This window comes from Molothrus aeneus, chromosome 28, assembly GCF_037042795.1.
Source record: "Molothrus aeneus isolate 106 chromosome 28, BPBGC_Maene_1.0, whole genome shotgun sequence".
Lineage (NCBI taxonomy): Eukaryota > Metazoa > Chordata > Aves > Passeriformes > Icteridae > Molothrus > Molothrus aeneus.
This window is the reverse complement of record NC_089673.1, coordinates 4,506,863-4,528,702: the sequence shown is the minus strand read 5'-3', so window position 1 is coordinate 4,528,702 and position 21,840 is coordinate 4,506,863. Positions and strand designations below refer to the sequence as shown.

Genomic DNA, 21,840 nt, shown 5'->3' with positions numbered 1-21,840 from the left:
GCAAGGCTGAGCCTCCATGTGACACCCGCCAGAGGCACCCCTGGTGCAGCAGGGCGGGTACTCGTGACTCACAAGCTCTTTTGAAATCCTTTATTTTCTTCTACAGAAAGGGTCTTAAATGAGGAACTTCTTCTCCAAGAGTTTGCTCTGTCTTGGTGGTTCAAGACAGGAACAGAGGGACTCAGCTTCCTGTGGAGAAGCTGGAAAGCATCAATCCAACGTGTATTTATCAGGAGCAGCCCAGGCTCCCTTTATCACCCTGGGATGGGTGTACCCAACACACGAGCAGAGCCAACACCTCCTGCACTCTCACTCTCATGCCAGCTCCTGGTGCACCTCCCTCCCAAGGCTGTGCTGTCCTCCAGGGCTGCCTGGGATCCAGAGCAGCATCCATAGCACCAGGATCACACCCCTGCTCCTGACTGAGCTCTTCTATGTGCTTTGGGTCTGGAAGTCCAGGTCCTTTGGATCCCTGGGAATCTTGGGGGGGGTGTGGAAGATTCAATTGTAGTACATCTGCTGTTGCACATCAGGGCAGCAAAGCAGCTGTGTGCAGACAGGTCATGAGACAACACCAGGAATGTCCTCTGTATTCCCAAAAATCCCTAACAGAAGCAGGCAGGTTCAGACCTCCACCCTATTACTAGAAATATTTAATTAGGGGGCAATATCAAGTGCAGCCCCTCACTAGACAAGCAATCCAAGGAACCAAAATCAACAGCCAAGTAATGTCTTCAGGGCTTCATGTCATTTCCATCTTCAGACAAAAATATTTCTTCACCTACTGAGCTTCCATTTCCCAGAAGATATTCCCAGGCCTTATTTGCAAAGCCCTTCCCTCCACTGGTGATAGGATTAGTTCCTCTGGGGATTATCAGCCCCATCCCACGTAGGAAGCCGATGCCCAAGGACACGGATCCGAGGCATTCACGAGAGGAGGAGATCCAGGGGAGCTGGGCATGAGACAGGATGGATTTCTCCCTCTGCTCCACGCTGCAGATGTGTCTCTAACTCTGCCAGTTTGGGGGGAAAAGGCCTGGAGGGGGCCAAAATGATAAGCACCTCTCCAGGAAAGGCCCAAGAGATCCCTTTCCAGTAAGAGCCCTCAGTCTCTGGGTAATCTCTGGCTCGAGCAGATCAGGGCTCTGACTCAACAGCCTGCCCTAATGAGCAGCCCTAATTAAGCACAAAGCCAGGGGCTGGGTGCCGGAGGCGGCGGTTCCAGGGGTGACACTTCCAGCAGTGTCACAGAGAAGCTGGGAGTGTGGAGTGATGGGGGAGTCCCTGTGCAAGGGGAATAAACACCCTTTGCTTCCTAAAAAGGCACAACAGGGCTGCAGGAGTGGCCACAACAAAGTGCCAAGTAGAACCTGCCCAAGTTTCAGGGACCACCCTTCTGCTCCTGCTCCACCACAACTTGCAAACCCTCCATCTTAATGCATTGATGCATCCCCCAGGATCCAAAGCAATCACAGGCAGGATGAACAGTATGATCAAGCCTTCAGTCTGTGCCCTACATTTCTGCATTAAATAATAAATACCTGGCACTCTGCATAGTTTCCAGTGCATCTCACTGCAATCATTAGTGCCCTTTCCAAGGGGGAATGCTCAGATGCTCAGGCAGATATTAAATAGCCACATCTTTAGCAGCCTTTGCTAATCATGCTGGTCTCAGTTTGAGGTACTTTTTTTGCTGGAGGGAAGGGATTAGTTAGGATTTTAAAGCTTCACAAAATGCTAATGCATATTACAAAGGTACCCCCAGGAACTCTGTTCCAAAAGGTGTTTAAATCCTATTGTTTATTAACCCCAGAACAATGCAGGAGGGGGTGAGCTCAGACCAAGATCAGTGATTCCCAGCAAGGAGCTGCTCCACGAGGCCAGTGCCATGGTTTGAGCATCCCTGTGCCCCACAGCTCGAGGGATGAGCCTTCCCTCCCCAGACTGGAGCAGTGAGCCCCACGCTGGCACTTACCAGGCGCTCAGCCCCAGGCTCCAGCCTGACTTCAGCCCTAACAGGACGGGAGGAATCATCTACTGCAGGGTCAGGGGGCGAAGCTTCACCAAGAACTATCAGCCCCTGCAAGAGAGGAACAGGAATGAGCTGCAGATCCTTTGGTGTCCACAGGGAAACTGCACCCCCACACCCCCAGTGCTGAATTCCTTCCCACCACGGCCTCCAGACCCGATGCCAAACCCAATCCCTGCTGCCTGCCTTTCCCTGACACCTCAGCTGAACAGCTCACAGCCTGTCCCCAGCCTGCCCTCCTCCCCACGTGCCAGCCAAGCCACAGCAGCTGCCCTCGTCCTGCAGAGGGGAACTTGCCACCACAGCCAAGCAAACAATTCTGAGCTGGTGATGAAAATGTACCAACTTGTTCCTCTGAGCAGACTTCCCCCTGCCCCCTCAAAAGTGATATTTACAAAAATTCAGAAAGGAAAGAAAGACATTGCTATAAACTTAGTGGGACAAAGCACAGTGGCTGAGCACTGTTTTATCGGGTTTAACATATGCTGTCCTGCTCCTGTTTAACTGAAGCCTAACCTAAAGGCAGGACTGCTTTGCTCTCAGAACAACACGAAGTGAAATAAAATCATTGTAATTATGCATATTCTGGGCTGTATTATAACAAAGCAGGGCAAAATGTGCAAGGGATCAGGGAGTTGGTGGAACCTACAGGCCACAAACACAGCCCAGGACAAGGACAAGCCCCAGTGAGCAGCATCTGGTCAAAGAGGGAACTGTGATGGGGCTGCTCAGATCAAGAACAGGCAGATCAGTCACGTGAAAACAATTCTGGGGGTTGCACAGTGTGTCACAGCAAAGTGAGCCTGGAGGGAACCTGGGCACGTTATCTGCAGGGAGGACAGAGCCACAAGGCTTCCCTGCTATTTTTAAGTGCCTGCAAACAGGGTATTCTACAACCAGCTCTGAGCTCCCTGATTTGGTGTTTTCCTCCACTTCTCACCAGGCTCCGACTGAGCTGATCTGAATGTGCTGAGAGCACAATTCTTGCTGAGACTCCCAGGCAGCAGTTTACCCTCAAAACACAGGGTTATTTTTGACTGCCTCGTCCTTCCCTTGCTTTGATCTGACACAGCAATGTGTCTTTCTTGAAGGGTACACTGGGATGTAAACTCTAACACATAAAGGTAATTAAACTAAAAAAGAATGAAATCAAATTTCTTTGAACTTTAGAACTTGCAGAACTCTGAATTCCTGCAACAGCTACATTTTAACCTCCTTATGGCCCAATAAGCTGGAGTTAAGTAATATTGATAGAAAAAACAAGGTGTTTCCAAATTCTTTAACTGTTTTCCTTGTACAATTTGAAGCCAAATCCATTCCAACAGGCTGGTGTGTTACTGAAACACAGGGCTGTTTCTCTAGTCTCCTATTCTTGTTCCAAGCCCTTTTAAGATGGTCTCTAGTTTTTCATTGGTGCAAACAGAATCTGTTTTACAACCATCCCAGAGCTCAATGACATCAAGATAACAACAGCTGGGTGCAAGAATAATCTCCAGCAAGCCCCATCAGAGATGGGGTATGTGATACTCATGGTTCTGATTTTTTTCTTCTTCAGGCAGAACAGCCACTACCCAAAACACTCAAGTTCTGAACACCCTGCACCTTAAGCAACATGTTTTATCTTAAATTCATGTCCTGGGTATCCCAGCTGAGTTTTGGTTTGAACAAATCAGAGAGGATGATCCTGTTGGCCAGAACCTCCTTTCAGACCTTGAAGCTGCAGCCTTATAAAAGCACAGGGGATGCTTGTAACCATTACCAGGCCATTTCATGAGCCTGTCAAGTTGCCATCACCTGGTGAAAGCCCTGAACCTTCCACGTCATTACATTATTTTCCTCATTTCTTCCATTACTTAACTTCTAGCATATAAACCTTCAGCTATTTTGTATTTTGCACTTAAAACCATGCTGCACTGTCAGCTCTAAGACAGAAGGAAGATGATTCTTTCTGAAGAATCATTCATTTGCCTACTTCCCAGAAGCCTTTTGCCCTAATCTCAGTAATGGATTCTGCTCACAAGCCGTGCTCTTCCACCTACTCATTTAGAGCCCTCACTCACTCAATTAAGCCTGTTTTTCTGCACAGCTGCATCAAAGTCCAGTCTCCCTCCCCTGCTTTCTACCCCCTGGAAGCCTCTCCCCACCACCCCCAGAGCAGCACACATCTTGGGAAAGGCGTTTGCCAGACTGAATTCCTGAGGATCTCTCCGTTGATGCAATACCAGGAGCCTTCTTGCCACAAACTCCAGACATTCCTTCCTCCAAGGCCTGACATTTAGATGTGCATGCCTGAACAAGCCTCCATAACAATCCCTTCCTCATCCCTTCTCTGCTCTCCCCCATTCTCCCACCATCTGAGAGCAACGCTAAAAAAATACCTTTTACAGAGAAAGGTCAGCACCAAAAAATGATCTTTTTTTATGGAACAGACTCAATTTTAAGCCTGTTCAGATAGCATCTGAACTAACTTCCTCCACAGGCCTCTCCCTTTTCCACTAAATCTCAGTTGTTTTTATCCCAGAAAGAAAGAATGGGAAGGTTTTAAAAAAATATCAAAGAAAAAGGCTTGAGTGATGGGGAACAGCATCACACATGCAACAGCAGCAGCTCTGCTCAGCACCTTGACTCTAAAGCAAGGTACTGCTCCCTTCACGCCATCATACTGAACCAGGGACAGGAATTACACTCAGCCCATGCCAAATTGCATTACAATTAGTCACAGCTTTGCAATCTGCTTTGGGAGAGAGGCAGGAGGGAAAAGCATCAGACTTCACATCTGCACTCTCTGGTGTCAGAGAGAGCCATCAGGAGGCAAAGCAGAAGCACAGTGCACAAAGGCCTCCTGCCCCATCCTGTTCCATCCTGCTCTATCCTGCTCCATTCCTGCCCCATCCTGTTCCATCCCATCCTGCTCTATCCTGCCCCATCCCATCCTGCTCTATCCTGCTCCATTCCTGCCCCATCCCATCCTGCACCATCCTGCCCCATCCCATCCCATCCCATGAAGCTCCATTCCTGCCGTGTCCTGTCCCATCCTGCTCCATCCTGTCCATCCTGCTCCATTCCTGCCCCATCCTGCTCCATTCCTGCCCCATCCTGCTCCATTCCTGCCCCATCCTGCTCTGTCCCATCCCATCCTGCTCCATCCTGCACCATTCCATCCCGCTCCATTCCTGTCCAATCCTATCCCATCCTGTCCCATCCCATCCCATCCTGCCCCATCCTCCTCCATTCCTGCCCCATCCCGCTCCATCCCGTCCCTCCTGCTCCATCCCATCCCACCCCACCCCACCGCAGCCCTCACCTTGTTGGCTCTGATCTGTTTGTAGATGTCCGTCTGCTGCCGGATGCGGTACTCCAGGTCCGACACGTGGGCCTGGAGCCAGTTCCAGCGGCTGACGATGGCGGCGCGGTCTGCTGCCCACCTCCACTCTGCCCTCCGCCTCCTGCAACACACACACACACACGCTCAGGGTGATTTTAATTACACAGCACACGCAGAAATCCAAGGAGAACTGACAGACAGATCAAAAGCTGCATTCTGGATGGCAGGACTGATACCATCTCACCACTGCTAATAATTACCAAGGAATTACAGACGTGCTGCAAGGGCCGTGTCTGTGCAGAGCAATATTCCAACATCTGCTGGCACCCCCAGTGACTGAAGTCTTCAAAAAAAGTCCCTGGCATCAGTCCCCAAATCCACCTGAACACAGCTCATACCATGTGGCCACAATTAAACCTCAGTGACAAGTTTCACAACCACCACTGATGGGGTTTACAAGTTGGAGAGGACCAACAGGGCCAACCTTGCACAAGCTGCTCCCTCGCAATGGTGTGCTGCAAAGGACAGAGCAGGCAGCAGCAAAGCAACCCTGATTTCTGCATCTGATGGATGGACCAAGCAAATAAAGAAGCCAGGAAATAACATCAGCTGTCATCAAAGCACCCTCAATCCCTACTGCTGCACTCCAGGGCAGACAGGAACACAGAGATGGTGAGGAATGGATAAATCCACAGCTCCACTCTCCATGTTAAAAGCCACAGTATCATGAAAATATACCCTAAGCACACTGATTCCTGTGGATAAACATTAAGGCTTCCCAGAAAGGAAGAAAACCCTGACATGGTGTGGAAACAAAGCATCAGCAGAAAGTGCTGACAAATCCAATGTTGCTGCACAAAGCCTTTGCCACATCTGGATGCTTAGCAATTAAGAAATTAATCACAAAATAATTCCCTTTGCCCATCTGCCCCCCTCCTTCTGCGTAGGAATTTTGAACCAGCCAGAGCATGTGGGGCAGGGGAGCCACAGCAATGTCCAGATGTTTCCTCCAAAATCAAACCAGAAAGTCTTCTGCTGAGATGAACCCATTTCAGAGCTGAAACCAGCCACGACAGCAGAAGCAGCACGTGGTAAATGAGGTTTTGTACTGAGGCAGCCCCAGCTGCAAAGATGGGAAGGAGAAGAAATCATCAAGTTCTTCAAAAAATCTGCACCTCCTGGGCCTCTGCCCTGATTCAGGCATAACTGCTACCAAATGCACTTGCCTAAAAATGAAATAAATACAAAAAAGTCCCAGGGTTATTACAAGTTTCAAATCAACTAAGAGAAATACCCTGAAAAGGAGGAGTTGGTCGCTTCAAACTGCAAGTGAAACCCCTGCATTTAGAACAAGACACGTTATCCATATTCCTGCTGGACCCTTGGCTGTCCCTGCAAGACCATGTTCCCACAAAAGAGGCAAGAGCATCCACTGCCTTCTGCCCTTCCAGCCTTCTCCAAAACACCTTCAGGGGTTCAATAAAGCCAGATTTCAGCAGTTTGCTCTTTTGGGGAGCCACAGAGCCCTGGGAATTTTTAGAAGCAAGTTTTTAGAACCAAATGCTGCTGAGAGTACATCCCAAGTGCCAATTCCCTAAGTTTGCCTCTCCCAACATTACAAAGCACCTCTGCCTGCTGGGACACTGGCCTGTGCTGATAAATACAGCCTATTCTTTTGCTCAGATTACACAGAAATTGAGATTAAGTATGAAAAGAATAGTTTAAAATCCATTTAGTCTCTTAAATGACATGGCAGCACAAGCAGCAGCAGACCTGCTCCTCACCTTAAAATCAGGACACATCCTACCCCAGAAAAACCCACTGGATTTGAACCAAAAATAACCCAAGAAAGCGAAACACAGTAATGCACACTTCATCCTCTGACACCCTGCGGCAGCACTGGAGGAGGGGAAGAGCAGAATGATGGCTCAGCCACACTTTCCAAAACAGCACCGAGCGGAGTGCCTCTATATTTAGAACTGAGCCTTTCCCAGCTCGGTCCCACCCTTCCCTGCGAGGTGCTGGCAGCAACATCATGGGATGGATGCTCCCTCGTGGGGATCAGCTCTGGGACAAGGACCCAAGGATATTCCTCAGCTTTAATGCCTCTACAAGCATTTGTGAAAATGATTCTTTTCTTGTCTAGCTTTAGAAAGGAGCAACCATGCACACAGCATAGAGTGCGATGTCCTGCAGTGACCACTGGGGATGTGAAACCTCCTCCTGCTCTGGGGGAGAGGAAAACCCTGAAAACCCTCTCCTTTCTGTCTGAATCTGAACAGAGTCTACAAGGAAAACGGAGAGGGACTTTTCACAAGGGCACGGAGTGACAGGACAAGGGGGAACGGCTTTAAAGTGACAGAGAGAAGGGTTAGATTGGATATTGGGAAGAAACCCCTCCCTGTGAGGGTGGTTACATCCTGGCACAGGGATCACTTAGTTCCATCCCCTGCCATGGCAGGGACACCTCCCACTGTCCCAGGCTGCCCCAAGCCCCAGTGCCCACCTGGCCTTGGGCACTGCCAGGGATCCAGGGGCAGCCCCAGCTGCTCTGGGCACCCTGTGCCAGGGCCTGCCCACCCTCTCAGGGAAGGATTTCTTCCCAATATCCAATCTCAGCCTCAGTTTCAAGTCCCTCAGGCAGCCCATCCACCCACCAGCCCATGCTGCTTTCTGCTGAGTCCATGCAGCTGAATTCCAACCAGGCAGGCAGAGACAGCCCCAACAAACGGAGGGAATTAGAGATTAGCAGACTTATTTTTCACCAGGAGACTGCCCTACTAAAGGCCCAGCTGCAAAGTGAGCAGAGCAGGCCCACCAGCTGTTGCCAAACCACCCTGGTAATGACATGGAGCAGCACAGAAAAATGGAGCTAGAACTGATTTCAGATCAGAAAAAAGTTACAGACTGGAGGGGAGCTACATTATCAGATCCACTTCCAGGAATCAGCAGAATGAATGAGAAACAGCCACTGGGGTCTGGAGGGAGATTGTTTCTGCCACTCCAAGCACTCGAGCAAACCCAAACTATCTCGATGTTAAATGAGGAATAACAGGTCACGCTGCAAGAAACAGTCGATGCCAGAAGAGAGAGAAACACAGCCCAGAAACACTGAGAAGCTCTGCAGGCAGCCAAGCAGGCTGAGAGCTGGAACAGCCATGGGAGGGTTCACTGGGAACCAGAGAATGCCTTTGGCACCGATGCCAGGAGGTGGCACAGCCCAGGGCAGCTCCCAGAGCTCGGGCACTCACAGATTAGTGCCACAACATGAGGCAATAAACTCCAGGCACTTCCCATATGGTTCCCCTCCTCCACCCTGGACTGGTGTATTCCCAGGGGCTCTGCTGTCCCTGGAGTGCAGTCACCTTCCAGTGCAGAGGCCACGCTGTATTTACTCTCCTCTTTCCTGCACAGCTTTGGACAGAAGAAATCACGTGAGAGTGATTTGAGACTTTTCCCCCAGGGACACCCAGCTCAGCCTCCCTCACCTTCCAGAGGTAAACTGGGAATGTTCCAGCCCTTCCCACAGAGGGGCCTCACCGTGGCACTGGGACAGAGCCCAGGAGATACAGGATGGGACCTTTCTTCAATAAGACAACCAATTCAGCTGCTATTTTCCACTTTGCTCATGTCCCTGTATATTCTTCACATTCATTCTTCAGCTCACCAAGGTGTTTTATATATATACATTTATTTATTTTATTATTATTATTTTGTATCAATGCAAAACCAGATCAGTGTGTGGAGCAAGAGTTAAAGCTCTGCCAAACCCACTCTCATGATGACTCTGAAGGAGGAAGAGAAAACCCCACAAGGCTCGAGAACAATCTCATTAGCTGATCGTAACATTTCTGCCTGCAAAGAAGCCAAAGTGAACAATTTGTTCAGCTGAACACCCGCCCCCACCCCTGGCCAGAACCATCAGCTTTGAAGGGCTCTTTATTCCCAGCATGTGCTCAGCACTCTGCTGAATCTCCTTCCAACCTCCCCTTGGCTCATTCATTCCAATATTCACACAAACCCAGGACCTCCACGGGCTGGGAGTAAAGACTTATTCCCACTGAAAAGCCCCCACTGCTCAGGGAAAACTTGGGAGCACAAATCCTAAAGCATGAGCAGGGCTAAGCCAAGCTCCTGCCCCAAGACAGAAGTGCCTAGTTTCTCAGCAGTAAACTAAAAATCACTGGTTTTTTAATTTCCCTGCTGCTTGTAGCTCAGACAGCACTGCTGGCTGTGAATCAAGCCCTGCACAAACTGTGCCATCAGCCCTTGCTGGGGTCTGGAATGGAGTTAAGGTCCCGAGCAGAGCAGCCCCAGAGCTCTGCCCAAGGCTGGACCAGATGGTCTCAGAGGGCTTTTCTAACTGAAAGGACTGCAGGACTCTGTGAAGGTGGAACTCCACAGCCCCAGGTGCTACACCAGGCTGGTGACACAGCATCCCATCCCATCCCATCCCATCCGCCCAGGCCTCGGGGGTTTTTCGGGATCCTGCCCGGAGCACCAGGGTGACTCACGGGGACACTGAGTCACTCCTGCCTGTGCTGGCCGTCCCCAGCCCGTCCACAATCCCTGTGCAAACACTGACCCCCGAGAGAACAGGCAGCAGCTCCCACCAAGGCCTGGAAATGGCAGAACGCTGTCTCAGAAGTTCTTCTGCGCTGTTTCAAGTCCAAGTGCCCCGCATCTTTACACCACCACATTTATGCACTGCCCCGAGCATTTATTCAGCTGACTGCCTGAAAAACAGCCATTCCCAGCTCTAGCTGCTCTTGAGCCCTCAGCAGCAACAATTGTTCTGTGACAATAGCCAAAAATCAGGATTTTATTCTTGCAGCTATGCCAACACAAGTACTTTGGGCCATGCCTGAACCCTGCTTAGCATCCACGGACAAAGGTGTGAGGAGAGAAGGGGAAGGTGAAGGACAGGAGGCTGGATCAGAAGTGTGGTCACCACAAGCTGCCTGTTACACCAGGAAAACATCTCTCCAGAGGCTCAGCAGAGCAGTCAGCTGAAAAATACCACGTTCTGAGGGAATTTATTGGGCCCATTTTTCAGTATAGCTCTCCACGTGCTCATGGGCATTGAGGCAGGCAGAGCAGAGCAGCTTGGACTGTCTGTGTGCAGACTCCGCCTGATCACCCTCACTCCAGAAATTAAGGCATTTCTTAGTCCCTTGCAGCTAAATCCAGGAATGAAAAGGTGACACTACACAAGGTTCCAAGGTTTGCTCCAACTGGGTTCAGTTCATCGGGAATTTCTCCCTTAAAGCTCTGGTTAAGATGCCATTCTCAACACTACAAACTATGAACCAAGAATGCCCACTTTTCCCTCAAAATGCCTGAAACACCATTGTTCAAACTTACAACAAAAATCTTCCAGGGGCATATCCTTTTTTTTTGCTGAGAAGGATATCAATATTATAATTTTGCTTTATCAATATTATAATCTTGCTTATAGCAGCTTCCCAATAGGTCTGGGTTGCACAGGAGAATCATTACCTTTCTTAGACCCAGATTTTTCACTAGGAGTTAAAATTCTACAAGAAAGCACGAAGTGGCAGAAGCACAAAACCAATGGAAATTGTGCTCTTTGGTTTTTTTTCTCCTCTTCTCATTAAAGGTGGGATCTCACCAAGAGATGTATAACTTTCTTCTGGCAAACTCAGGAGCTGAGGGCCAGTGACTCCTGTTCGCTAAGAGGATACAGCAAGCGATGACAGAGGTTTGACATCATGAGCACAACCAGCAACAACCACAAGCCATTATCTTGGATATTGCACTTCTATCCTAAAGCTCTGCTTGCTGCCAAAGCAAAGCCCCAGCAGAGCAAAGCAGGCACTTCCCAGCTCCTGGTCTCCCTTCAGCACCATGAGATCACCTCACTTGGCAGCATGGGATGATGTGACTTTCTGGATTGCTGGAAAACAAGCTTCCCAGAGAATAATGCCATTAAAACATCAAAGAAGAGAAGGAAGGGGGCGTTCAGTGTTCTAAGCCCTTCAAACAAAACTGAGCACAACAGAGAGGAGACAATTACGGCGCAGAGTAAACTGTTTGAGAAGTTATTACACTTGTTCCACAGCAAAGCCCTTTGTATGCAGCAAATAGAGGAGTTTGGTGTCCAAGTGGGGGAGCGCTCGCTGCAGCCCATTAGTGCCACAGTCCCCGGGGAACAAGAATAGAGACTATGCAAATCAGGATCCATTGTTAAAAGGGAAAATTTATTTCACATTCCTGAGCAGCAGTGTTCCTGGAGCATAACAATTGGAGAGGCCCTTCTGCTGAGTACGGCACATTTTTATGCTCCACAGTAAATCAATATTCCATAATACAGAAACTACAGAAATTACAGCCAGGGTGAGGATGACAGCCCTGAGCTTTGGTGAGCAGCACCAACACAACACTGTGCCAGAACAGGACTTATCTGGGACCTGCTTTCGTTGTTCAGGAGAGTTACTGAAGGAAGAATTTATGGAATGATTCTCCAGGATGTTAACCCTTCCAGCTCAGGCCATAAGGTGAATGGCACTAACAAAGGTGTTTCCTGACTGTGCTGCTCTCAACTCCATCTGAACAAGTGCCACTACACTTGTCTCAGTGTCCTGAAGTTTCCCCACTTGGGCAGCACCAGCAAAACAATCTCACAATGAGATATCTAAGAAAAAAGTGGAGTTAATCTCAAAGCAAAGAACTCTTCCTTGCAAGAGGGGAATTGATTGACTATTCCTTCAGTATTTACCAAACCTCCCAACAACAGAGCTCACTACACACTGATACAGGATGCAGAAACTTGTTTTCAACTCAGCCACTCCTGATCACTGTCACTCCAGGGTGGAAGTGAGCAGGGCAACAAATAAAACCTGCTTTCATTTTCCTCTCGGTTTATCTCACAGGAGATAGAGTCTTCCTCTCAGCCCCCACCCAGTGCACCCAGTAAACACTGACAGACGAGTGAGCAGCACTGGATACTCCCATCTCTCCAGGCATGAAAAAGCAGCTTCAGTCTCTCCACTCCTCATTATGCAGCCGTTAAGACCTGAGGTCAAAGGGTGTTTTGTCATGGCTCATGGGGACCAGGGGGGCTTTTGTTTAACTCCACAGGTTCTGCAGCCCAAGATCAAAATGAAACTTCAGGATAAGTGATTACACTGAAACAGGCTCAGCTCGAGGCCTGGGAAATTTCTGCACTGCTGGGATGACCTCACCCTCCTTATCTGCTCTTTCATGTCCTGGGAGGAAGAGGAGAGAGCTCTGCAAACACGTCTCCAAATGCAGAATTCCGACACTGTGCCCCTGAACACAGCTCTGAGATCACAAACTACACTCTGCTCTGTACCTGGAACACAAAAGCTCTAAACCCTCCTCACAGAAGTGTCCTAAAAAGTTTTTATTTCCAGTTTTCCTCACAGTACATTAGAGCAAGGAGGATTTTAAGCTCACACAAAGGCATCAATCAGGAAGTCCAGATAATTTTTGACTCCCCATCTCTGGAAATGTCCAAGGCCTGGGACTTGGAACAACCTGGTCTAGTGGGAGGTGTCCCTGCCTATGGCAGGGGGGTGAGACTGGATAAGCTTTAAGGTTCCTTTCAACCCAAACCACTTTATGATTCTAAAAACTACATTTGTTTGAACCATGTAATGACATCAGGACAAACCAAATAGAAGCCAGGGAAGATTTCCAGTAGGAGCAGAAGTTCTCAGCAGGGCCAAACAAGACTGAAATGGGCTGGGCTTGGAGTAAGGGGGAATCCACACTGGATTTTAGGGGACAAAGCAGCACAGAAACATCAATGCAGAACTGCATCAGAGGTATGAATTCACCAAGCAGGTGCAGTCCCAAGGCTCCCTGCCTTCCAGGGGAGCAGCAATCTGCTCCCCAGCCTTTGGGAGAGCACCGGTAGCAAGTTCCACGAGTGCAACCCCAGCTCAGGCCCACTCACTCAGGGACTTGCCCTGATTTCCAAGCCTTCAATCCCAGTAGCTTCAGAGTCATAGGAAAAACGAGATTTCCTTTTCTTTTTTGGCTTGAGGCATGGGGAGGTCATCCCTGTTCAAAGCAACCGGAACACCATGTCTTTTTAGGAAAGAGAACACCCAGGGATGCAGGTATTCTCTGTGCTGCTGTGCTCTGCTCCTCTGCAGCCCCTCTTAGCACAAGTCCCTACCCAACACAGCTCCCAGCAAAGATCACCTCTTCAATCCAAATCAGAGCAAGAATAAAGCTACACATCAATATTAAATCTGAAGGTCATTTAGTCAAGGGAAGGGGCAGCCATGCTATTTCTGGCACCAATCCAAGCAAAGTTTCCTCTCTCAACCCAAAGAGCCATTCCAGTTAACACAGAAATAACACATTTCTGGCCTCCAAGCGCTTTATCTAAGAAATGAGATAATATAATCCTGGCTGAAGGACTGCTGTATAGTAGAGGAGCATGGAAAAAGTCCAGAGAGAAATGGAAAGGGAGAGGGAGAGCAGGAGACTGATGTGAGTCACGCTGTGCTGGGCTTTGCCTGGAGCCAAAGAAATGGTGGGAAGGGGCCATGGAGCATGGGGATGAGAAGGGCAGCAGCTGCTCCCAGCACTCAGCTGTGGTCAGGCAGCACCTGAGGCAGCACATCAGAAGGTAGAAATGATGGACTTAGCAATTGTGTTCCACTGCAAAGATGCAGAAAGGTTTCATGGCACTGGATCAAAGCTGAGACCGACATCCCTGGGGACGCAGGGGGAGCTGCTGGTTTGGGGTAGGTAAACTGGGGGCACAGGAGAAAGGAGCTCTGGGCAGAGCTCTGTCCTGGGGGTGGCTGTAGATGGCCAAAATAAGGCTGTGAAAATGCAGTTGTATTTCCATGAGAAGAAAGGAACAATCTGCATTGTTCGGCCACGTGAAACCCCTTTTATCAGCGACGCTCTGGCACACAAAGGACTGAAGAAACACTGGATTCAAACATCAAATGGGAGCCACAAAACAGCATCTCTGCTTTCTAAGAAAGGGCTGAGCTCTGAGCAGGTCGAAGAATCTTCCAGAAGAGCAACTCTGGCCACTAATGAAGGGTTTTCAGGGAGCTTTCCCATCTCATCTGCATTCAACCACCAGCACATGGTGTCACTTTCCTCCACTCCTCATCACAGCTTTGGCACCAATGGCTGTCTGTCAACACCCGTGAATTTCTCGGGCATTCCTGGCTCCTTTATCGAGTTTTCCATCATTTAATGAATCTCATTTAATCAATCTGCAAATCTCTCTGCATGGTCCCAGAGAGCACAGTTTAAGTGCCACTATTTCAGCCTGAACTACCTTCTGAACGTGTTTGCCAGAAACAATTTTAAACCCCAGCAGTTTCTGGACAGTAGAGAGGAGTATTTCACCCAACACACGGCAGAGGTGGCACACACTGGAGGCTGGAGCTGAACAACAAACACTGGGTGATTTCCTAGGAAGTGATGGAGACAAAAAGGAGCCCCTTGGCAGCTCCTCTGAGGGCTGCAGCTGATGCTGAGGGTCCCACCCTGGCAGGGGCCCTGCCTTTGGGACAGGGACTGAACCCTCTCAGGTGGCTGAAGGGGAGCTCAGCTCCTGCCAGAGCTCCACCTGTGCCCTGCTCTGCTGCCAAACCATCCTTCAACACAACCCAGTGAGTGCCCTGTGAAACAAGGGCCTCCCCCAAACAGAGCTGCAGCCACAGGAGGCCTCTGCTGCTCTGGGCTGACAAAGGCCTTAATGTTTAAACTTACAGATCCCCTATTTACTGTGCTGAAAGAGAGCAGGGAGTAATTCAAAGCCTGGGAGCACAGGAGCGTTGGAGGGGGAAGGAAGCGGGGTCTGGGTGAGCCTGCAGAGCTGGGGTGGCCGATGCTCCCAGACTGAATGCTGGGATTCGGACATGACCCATCCAAATCACAGATCCTGTTTGCTGCACGAGGCCCTGAGGGAGCCCCCAGGACGAGGACAGCCCTGCCAGCGCCACGTCCTCAAGGACTCCTTGCAGGAGAGTTTACACAACGACTTTGGATGATGAGCTCTGGAGAGTCCAAGTACATAAAAGTCACATGTGCACATGCACTTCTCCTACAGAGCCAAAAGTCACTGTCCCACAAGAGACAACACAGAACTAGCACTGAGAGCACAGTTAAGGGTTAACTCCAGGTAGGCTCCAAGGAGGAAATCCACATCTGACCTGGGAGAAGAGCAAAGAACAAACAAAAAGGAAGAAAAGCAAGAAGCTGATAGAAGAGTCCATGTATTTCCTACATCACAAAGAAAGACCTTCCCTCAGGGAATAGGACACTGCTGAGGTGGAATCCCAACTGAGGGCTCTCACCCATCTTGTGCAACACGGCAGAGCAGGGGGGAAGAATAAAGCCTTACAGTTTAAAAGGCTCAGAGCTGGACCCCAGCCCCACTCTGCTACTTCCCTGCTCCATCACAGATTTGCTGTTTGATCCTGGCCATGGGACTTGACATCTTTTTCTCATCTATTAAATGGCCAGAGGAGTTCTGGCTCACGGTCAAGAGGCTCTGTTATCTGTGGGGTATTTATTGTCCCAGGCACAAGATCACTTTAGAGTGGAATGGTTTTAGCATCATAGAAGACATTCCACTGTAACCATCAATTTACTACCTTCTCTCTTTTAATTAATTAAACACTTGCCAAAAAGGCTTCCTCTGATCAGGCCCACACTCCCTCCCAGGCACAAGGGAGGTGGGTGAAGAAAAGCAGAACCAAGGGAGGGTTTTCACCTTGTGGCATCTCTGATCCTATAGATGCTTTCCCCAACCATTGCCAGGCTCTTCTGGAGCAAAATATGTGTCACAGACACACACACACAAATTTAGGAGTGATTATATGGGCTCCATTTCATTTCTTGAGATTAAAAGCAAGGGGTCATCTGCGGGTTAACAATCCACTCATGAAGTAACTCTGTTGTTTGGGCTTTTTATTAGTTCAGCTACATGAGGCATCTTCAATGTGAATTTGGGGAGCAGGACTGAGCAGCTCTTCCCATGTTACAACTGTTACACCCTCCTGAATGCTTCCTCCTTCTCTCCCTGCAGCTCAGGTCCTTCCCAGAGACTCTGGCTATTCCCTAAAGCTGGGGAAAGGACACGCTGTGTTCAGCAATTCTTTTTGTCCCCTTGTGCTCCATTTTCTTTCTTCAATGTCTCAAAAAAAAAAAAAAAAAAGAAAAAGCAAACCACAAACAAAACTCAAAAAGCTACAGCTATTTTTCCCCTTTAGTAATCCTGAATATATTTATTATCATGTCTGACCTACAAAAGAAAACACGATCTGATCTAGAGAAGCCTGTATTAAGTGTTATTTTGCCTTTTTGTTGTTTTGTTTTTAAAATCCACTCTTCCCCCAGAGCTCTGATTTTGCAGCAGTTGAGACTGGACAAACACTTCTGAAGGAAGTGACAAAATTTCCTAGATGTATCTGCTGAGAAAGCCTCTACCCAGAGGCACCGGGGAAATTGAGGAGGTTTTCAGAACACTGCCATCCCTTCACAGCCACCTCTGCCTGTGGAACATTCGATTCTGGGAAAAATAAATGAGGCTGGACAGGAGCAACCCGGTCTAGTGGAGAGTGTCCAGTAGAAGGGCGTGATCTTTAAGGTCCTCCCAGCCCAAACCATTCCAGGATTCTCCAGAAGCAGACCCACCCACGCTGTGTCTCACCCCATGTGTGCCAACAGCCATCCCACTGCTCCCAGAGCTTGCTTGCTCCTGGGCTGACTTTGGGACCAGCTGCAGCAAATCCAAGCCTTAATCCTTGCACATGAGAAAGGAGAGAACCCCAGGGCAGGAGCTGAGGCTGCTGCTGCCCTCGACAGGTGTGGAGGCAGAACCTGGATGGGTGACAGGGCCTCAATGAGCCCCTTCATGCCCGGCAGTTCTGGGACAATGAAACCTCTGTCCAAAGCCTCGGAAATAAAGTTCCTCTTTGTGAGAGTTGAACTCTGACAAGCAAGAGCTGCAACCCAAACCCGACTCCACCTCCTGCCAGGACTCAGACAAATCCCAACCTCTGAGGTTTATGCTGTGTCCTGCCTTGCTGTGACCAGAAAATTCTCTGCACAGCCCTGGTCTGAAACCACTGAGGTGTCACTTAGGACAAGAGCAGAGACACCCACTGATCCCAAGGGGTTGGAGCTGACAAACTGAACAAAGGGGAAGAGGAAATAAATCTGGTCACAATTCCAACACTCCTCTCTGCAGCCACTGCAGAAGGGGTTGTGCAAACATATTTCATAAATAGGTCAGAGAAATGAAAAAGCAGATGACAGACAGATGGCACAGCGAAAGGAGACAAGGAGGAAGAAGAGGGCAGGACCATCTGAGCCAAGAGAGAAGCAGCCAAGGAATTCTTCAATGAAATCCCAGTTGGATTAAACAGCTCCACGCTCCAAACTTTACAAGAGGGAAAACACAAATAGGAAGTCCACTTTATTTTGGAAAAGGACCCCCATACATGGAAATCACATCTCCAAGCAGCAGATGCTGCTCACCTTCCAGCACCTCCAATTCAGGTCATTCCTGGGAATGGAGCCAAAGTGCACTGGTAATTAGGGTCTAAAGGACAGCATGAATTTAGGGCACACCAGCTTCAAGGCTAGCAAAGCTCTAACAAAACCTTTGTACAAACTTTACAAGAAAAACATCACCTGGTGTGTGTTAAAAGAAATTATTGTAGCAGAACATTTAGTGATGCATCAGACTTCATCTATCCCCAAATGAATCCCAGAATGGTTTGGGTTGGAAGGGACCTCAAAGCTCATCCAGTGCCACCCCTGCCATGGGCAGGGACACCTCCCCCTGTCCCAGGCTGCTCCAAGCCCCAGTGCCCAACCTGGCCTGGGACACTTCAGGGATGGGGCAGCCACAATAAACCCCTCTCATGGCAGAACCAGACATGTCAGAACTGCAACACACTTCAGTATCTTCTGTACACATTAAGTTTCTCCACGTCTAAAACTCCACATATGCAAGATAAAATGTGTTTAAATGCTTAAAGATAACTCTCTTTGAAAAAATCTCTGGTACTCGACAGGTTCTTGACCAAGCCATCAGCATGGTTCTCACCCACAGAGCACACAAACCATGTCCCAGATGATGAGCAACTGAAAGGACAGACCAGGAACAGGAGGCATTTTGAGTAGTTTCTGCAAAACAAAAATCTAAATAAACCTTGATTGAAGGAACAAAAAGTAGTGAGACGCAGCACTGACAGCAAGATGGTTCACTGATACTGACAGCAAAAGAGAGCATGGAAACACACTTAACACTTCTGACTGCATGCAGCTGACACAAAAGAATATAGGGCAGAATTATAGTATTGGAATTTATGGGTTTTTAAAAGATGGAGAGAAATGTGAGTCTGGATCACTGAGGAAAAGCACAGTTGGATTACAGCACTAAGAAGCCTTCTTTAAAAAAGAAGGGAGGGGTGGTAAATGATCCATCAACAAGCCAGAAAATTTTAAGTCAAGTTTTAAGTAAATGAGAACAGATTTAAAAAGCCATCACATCTCCAGTTCAAATTCAGGCTCTGTTCAGATGGCAAGAGGCTACAAGATCACACCCACAAGAATCTGTGTTTGCTCCATGGCTTCCCAACCCAACAGGCAAGGGAGGAAACAAGAACTGATGCCTACAAGCAGGAAAAGAATGGTTTTGAAAATCTATTCCAGCTCAAGCAAACAAGCCTTTACTCAGCTAAATCAGCCTCCACAGTGATGTCTTCTCACATAAATGATCTCATCTGGCCTTATGATCCAAGGCAAAAACAAGTATTCTTGACACCAGTTCTCTGAGCTTGCTTGCTTTCTTTTCCTGCCAGTTCTCTCAGGATCATTTTGCCTTCTCTCCCAGCAGTGTTTATGTCCCATTGCCCAAGGCCCTGCACCACTCCATCCATGGCAGTCCTGTCCTGCTCCTTCCAGGCCAGCAGCTGGAAGATCAAGACACACTGTCCACACACACACCATGTGCTTGTTCAGGAGAATTTAAGCACAAAACATTTTCAGTCTCAGCACAGTGCCCCAACCACCAGCACCCAGCAGGTACTCACAGCATTCAAACGCTCAGCCCTGCTCATTTGGATGTGGTTGAAAGACAGAGCTGAGTGTGTGGATCACTCCATGGAATCAGCCCCATTGTGACAACCAGAGCTCAGCTCTGCACCCACAGCTGGCAGGGAGGAGGTTTTGGACCTAAACACCTTTCAAGAGATGCTCAGGCACAGCCAGAAGGTGCACCTGCCCCTCCAAACTGGAAGTCCTGCTGGAAGGGGATGTGGAGCTCACACCTGCTTCACACATTATTCAGAGGACAATAAAGAAACTAATTATGTTTGGAAAGTCTCTAGTTATTTATAGCATGACAGCAAATTTGTTGCCAGGAGAGCTTCAAGCAGGTCAGGGTTACAGTCCTACAGTCACCTGCACAGGGCAGCCTAAAATACCTGGGCTGGCCTACACTTGAAATAAAACTGAGTTCAAACACAGCTAGGTCCTTAAAAGCAATCCTCCAGCACATATTTGCTAAAAATCTTAATGGAAACATCATTTAAAGACCTTTATCAGAAGAGACAGAGATAAGGGTCATGTAACCTGTGGGTGTCTGATTTATTACAGGTGAGCTAGGCAGGGAGACATTCAAACACATAATTAGAAAACAGGGAGGTGGAACAGACTCAGAACAAGCACCTCTTGCAGCAATCCCAGTTGCTCACCACAGCTCCAGGAGAGTCACCCTCCCAACATCCCAGTCAAAACTCTGAATCACACACTGAGACAAGAGCAAACAAGGAAAGTGTCCAGCCCCCATTCACTAGGGAATCTGATTACTCAGATTGTCCTGCAGCTAATGGAAAAAGAGACACAGTGTGACAGAGGTGACACAGCCAGACCTGCAAAATCAGTGCTCAGTTTTCCCTCCAGCACCTGCAGAGCAAAACCCATCACCAGCATCTGCCTCCCTCCCTTTCTGCTGCTCACACTGTTGACAAAACTCAAAGCATTTTAAGATGTATTTAGTAATAACTGAACTGGGGGTTTTTTGTGTTTTTTTTTTTTTTTTTTAAAGAAAAATTAGGCCTCTGTTGATTTCACAGGCCAGGACAGGCTGCGCCCATCTTCAGCTGTTCTCACAGAAAACGTGTGCAGAAACATTATCTAATTGCAGCAGTGGAGCATCTCTGCATCTGCACTCCATGCACTTCACAAAGCTACAGAAAGAGGGACAAAAGTGAGGGAATGGGGAAGGAATTTAATAAACATCCAAATTCATCATGCAGAAATTCTGTTCAATCACCCACTATTCCACGATGAAGAGAGCTGACCATGTTTGTTCCATCTTCCCATGCCTGTCCCAAGACAAAGTGGGTAAATCCTGGGGCAGTGAGTAAAACCTGTGACCCTTCTTTCTGTGTTTCAATGCTTCTCCTGGATATATTCTCCTTTTATAGGACATCTTCTACTTCACAACTGAGAAACCAAGAAACTAATTGCTTCAAAACAGCAAAGAATTCCAGAGTAACTATTCCAGACTTTTACAACGCTGGTGGGAATAAATCCTCAGTGAATATGGCTTCAAAAAGCACCCTGTGCCCTCTCTTCCTCTTTCAGCTCGCTAAAATAAGACTTAAGAGGAAATCTGCCAAGACACCAAAGAAAAAGGCCACCTCTTCTGCTAAGGGAACTAAGGGAAGCAACAATAACCCTCAGCAAAAGCACAAAGATAAAGGTTTTTAAAGCTGCACCACAATCTGAGGGAGCCAGGAATGGTTCTCAAGGACTTAAACACCCGTGATGTGTCCTCCTGCCCTGGGAATGGCAGCAGCTCCAAGCTGCCCAATCCCCCCACACAAAACAGCAGAGGGCCTCTTCTGCAGGTCCTGACAAAGGTATCTGCAGAGTAATTTAAATTTAAAATATTTTCAAACAAAAATAATTTAAAAAAATAAAGTTAAGAAGAGAAAAAGGAAAAAGCTGCGGCTGCCCCTGGATCCCTGGCAGTGCCCAAGGCCAGGCTGGACAGAGTTTGGAGCAGCCTGGGACAGTGGAAGGTGTCCCTGCCATGGCAGGGGTGGCACTGGATGAGCTTTGAGGTCCCTGCCTACCCAAACCAGTCTGGGATTTTTTTATTCTATAACTGTGTTTCCTTCAACCATTCAGCTCACCTAATTCTGCCCTTTGCCTGCCTACATGAAGTAATTACCAGCAGTATGGCAGCAACGGGAGGACAGTGGTTTCTGGAACATGGAATTACGCCAGAAAAGCTTTGGGATCCAGTTCCCAAGCAGAGGGAGTGGAAGCTCACTGCTGCCTCATTTCACAGCAATGACATCAGCCTGAGCTCCCTGGAAATCTGAAGCCTCTCTCCAGGAGGATGGATCAGTGCTGGGCTCACAGTGGTCACGGGGCTGCTGAGCACATCAGGTGATTCACACACAAAAGGCATTTCAGTCTCCCTCCACCACCA

General features: G+C 48.5%; 1 protein-coding gene across 4 annotated transcripts in view; it reads right to left on the bottom strand.

The window, feature by feature from the left end:
• Nucleotides 1-21,840, bottom strand: part of KANSL1 (KAT8 regulatory NSL complex subunit 1) — a 75,334-nt gene that overhangs the window by 15,554 nt on the left and 37,940 nt on the right. For all 4 annotated transcript variants that reach the window (XM_066567120.1, XM_066567118.1, XM_066567121.1 and 1 more), the window contains exons 3-4: nucleotides 5,334-5,475; nucleotides 1,976-2,080 (exon numbers count right to left, since the gene is read on the bottom strand). In XM_066567120.1, coding sequence (XP_066423217.1) covers nucleotides 1,976-2,080; nucleotides 5,334-5,475 — 247 coding nt within the window. The remainder of the gene's footprint in view (nucleotides 1-1,975; nucleotides 2,081-5,333; nucleotides 5,476-21,840) is intronic.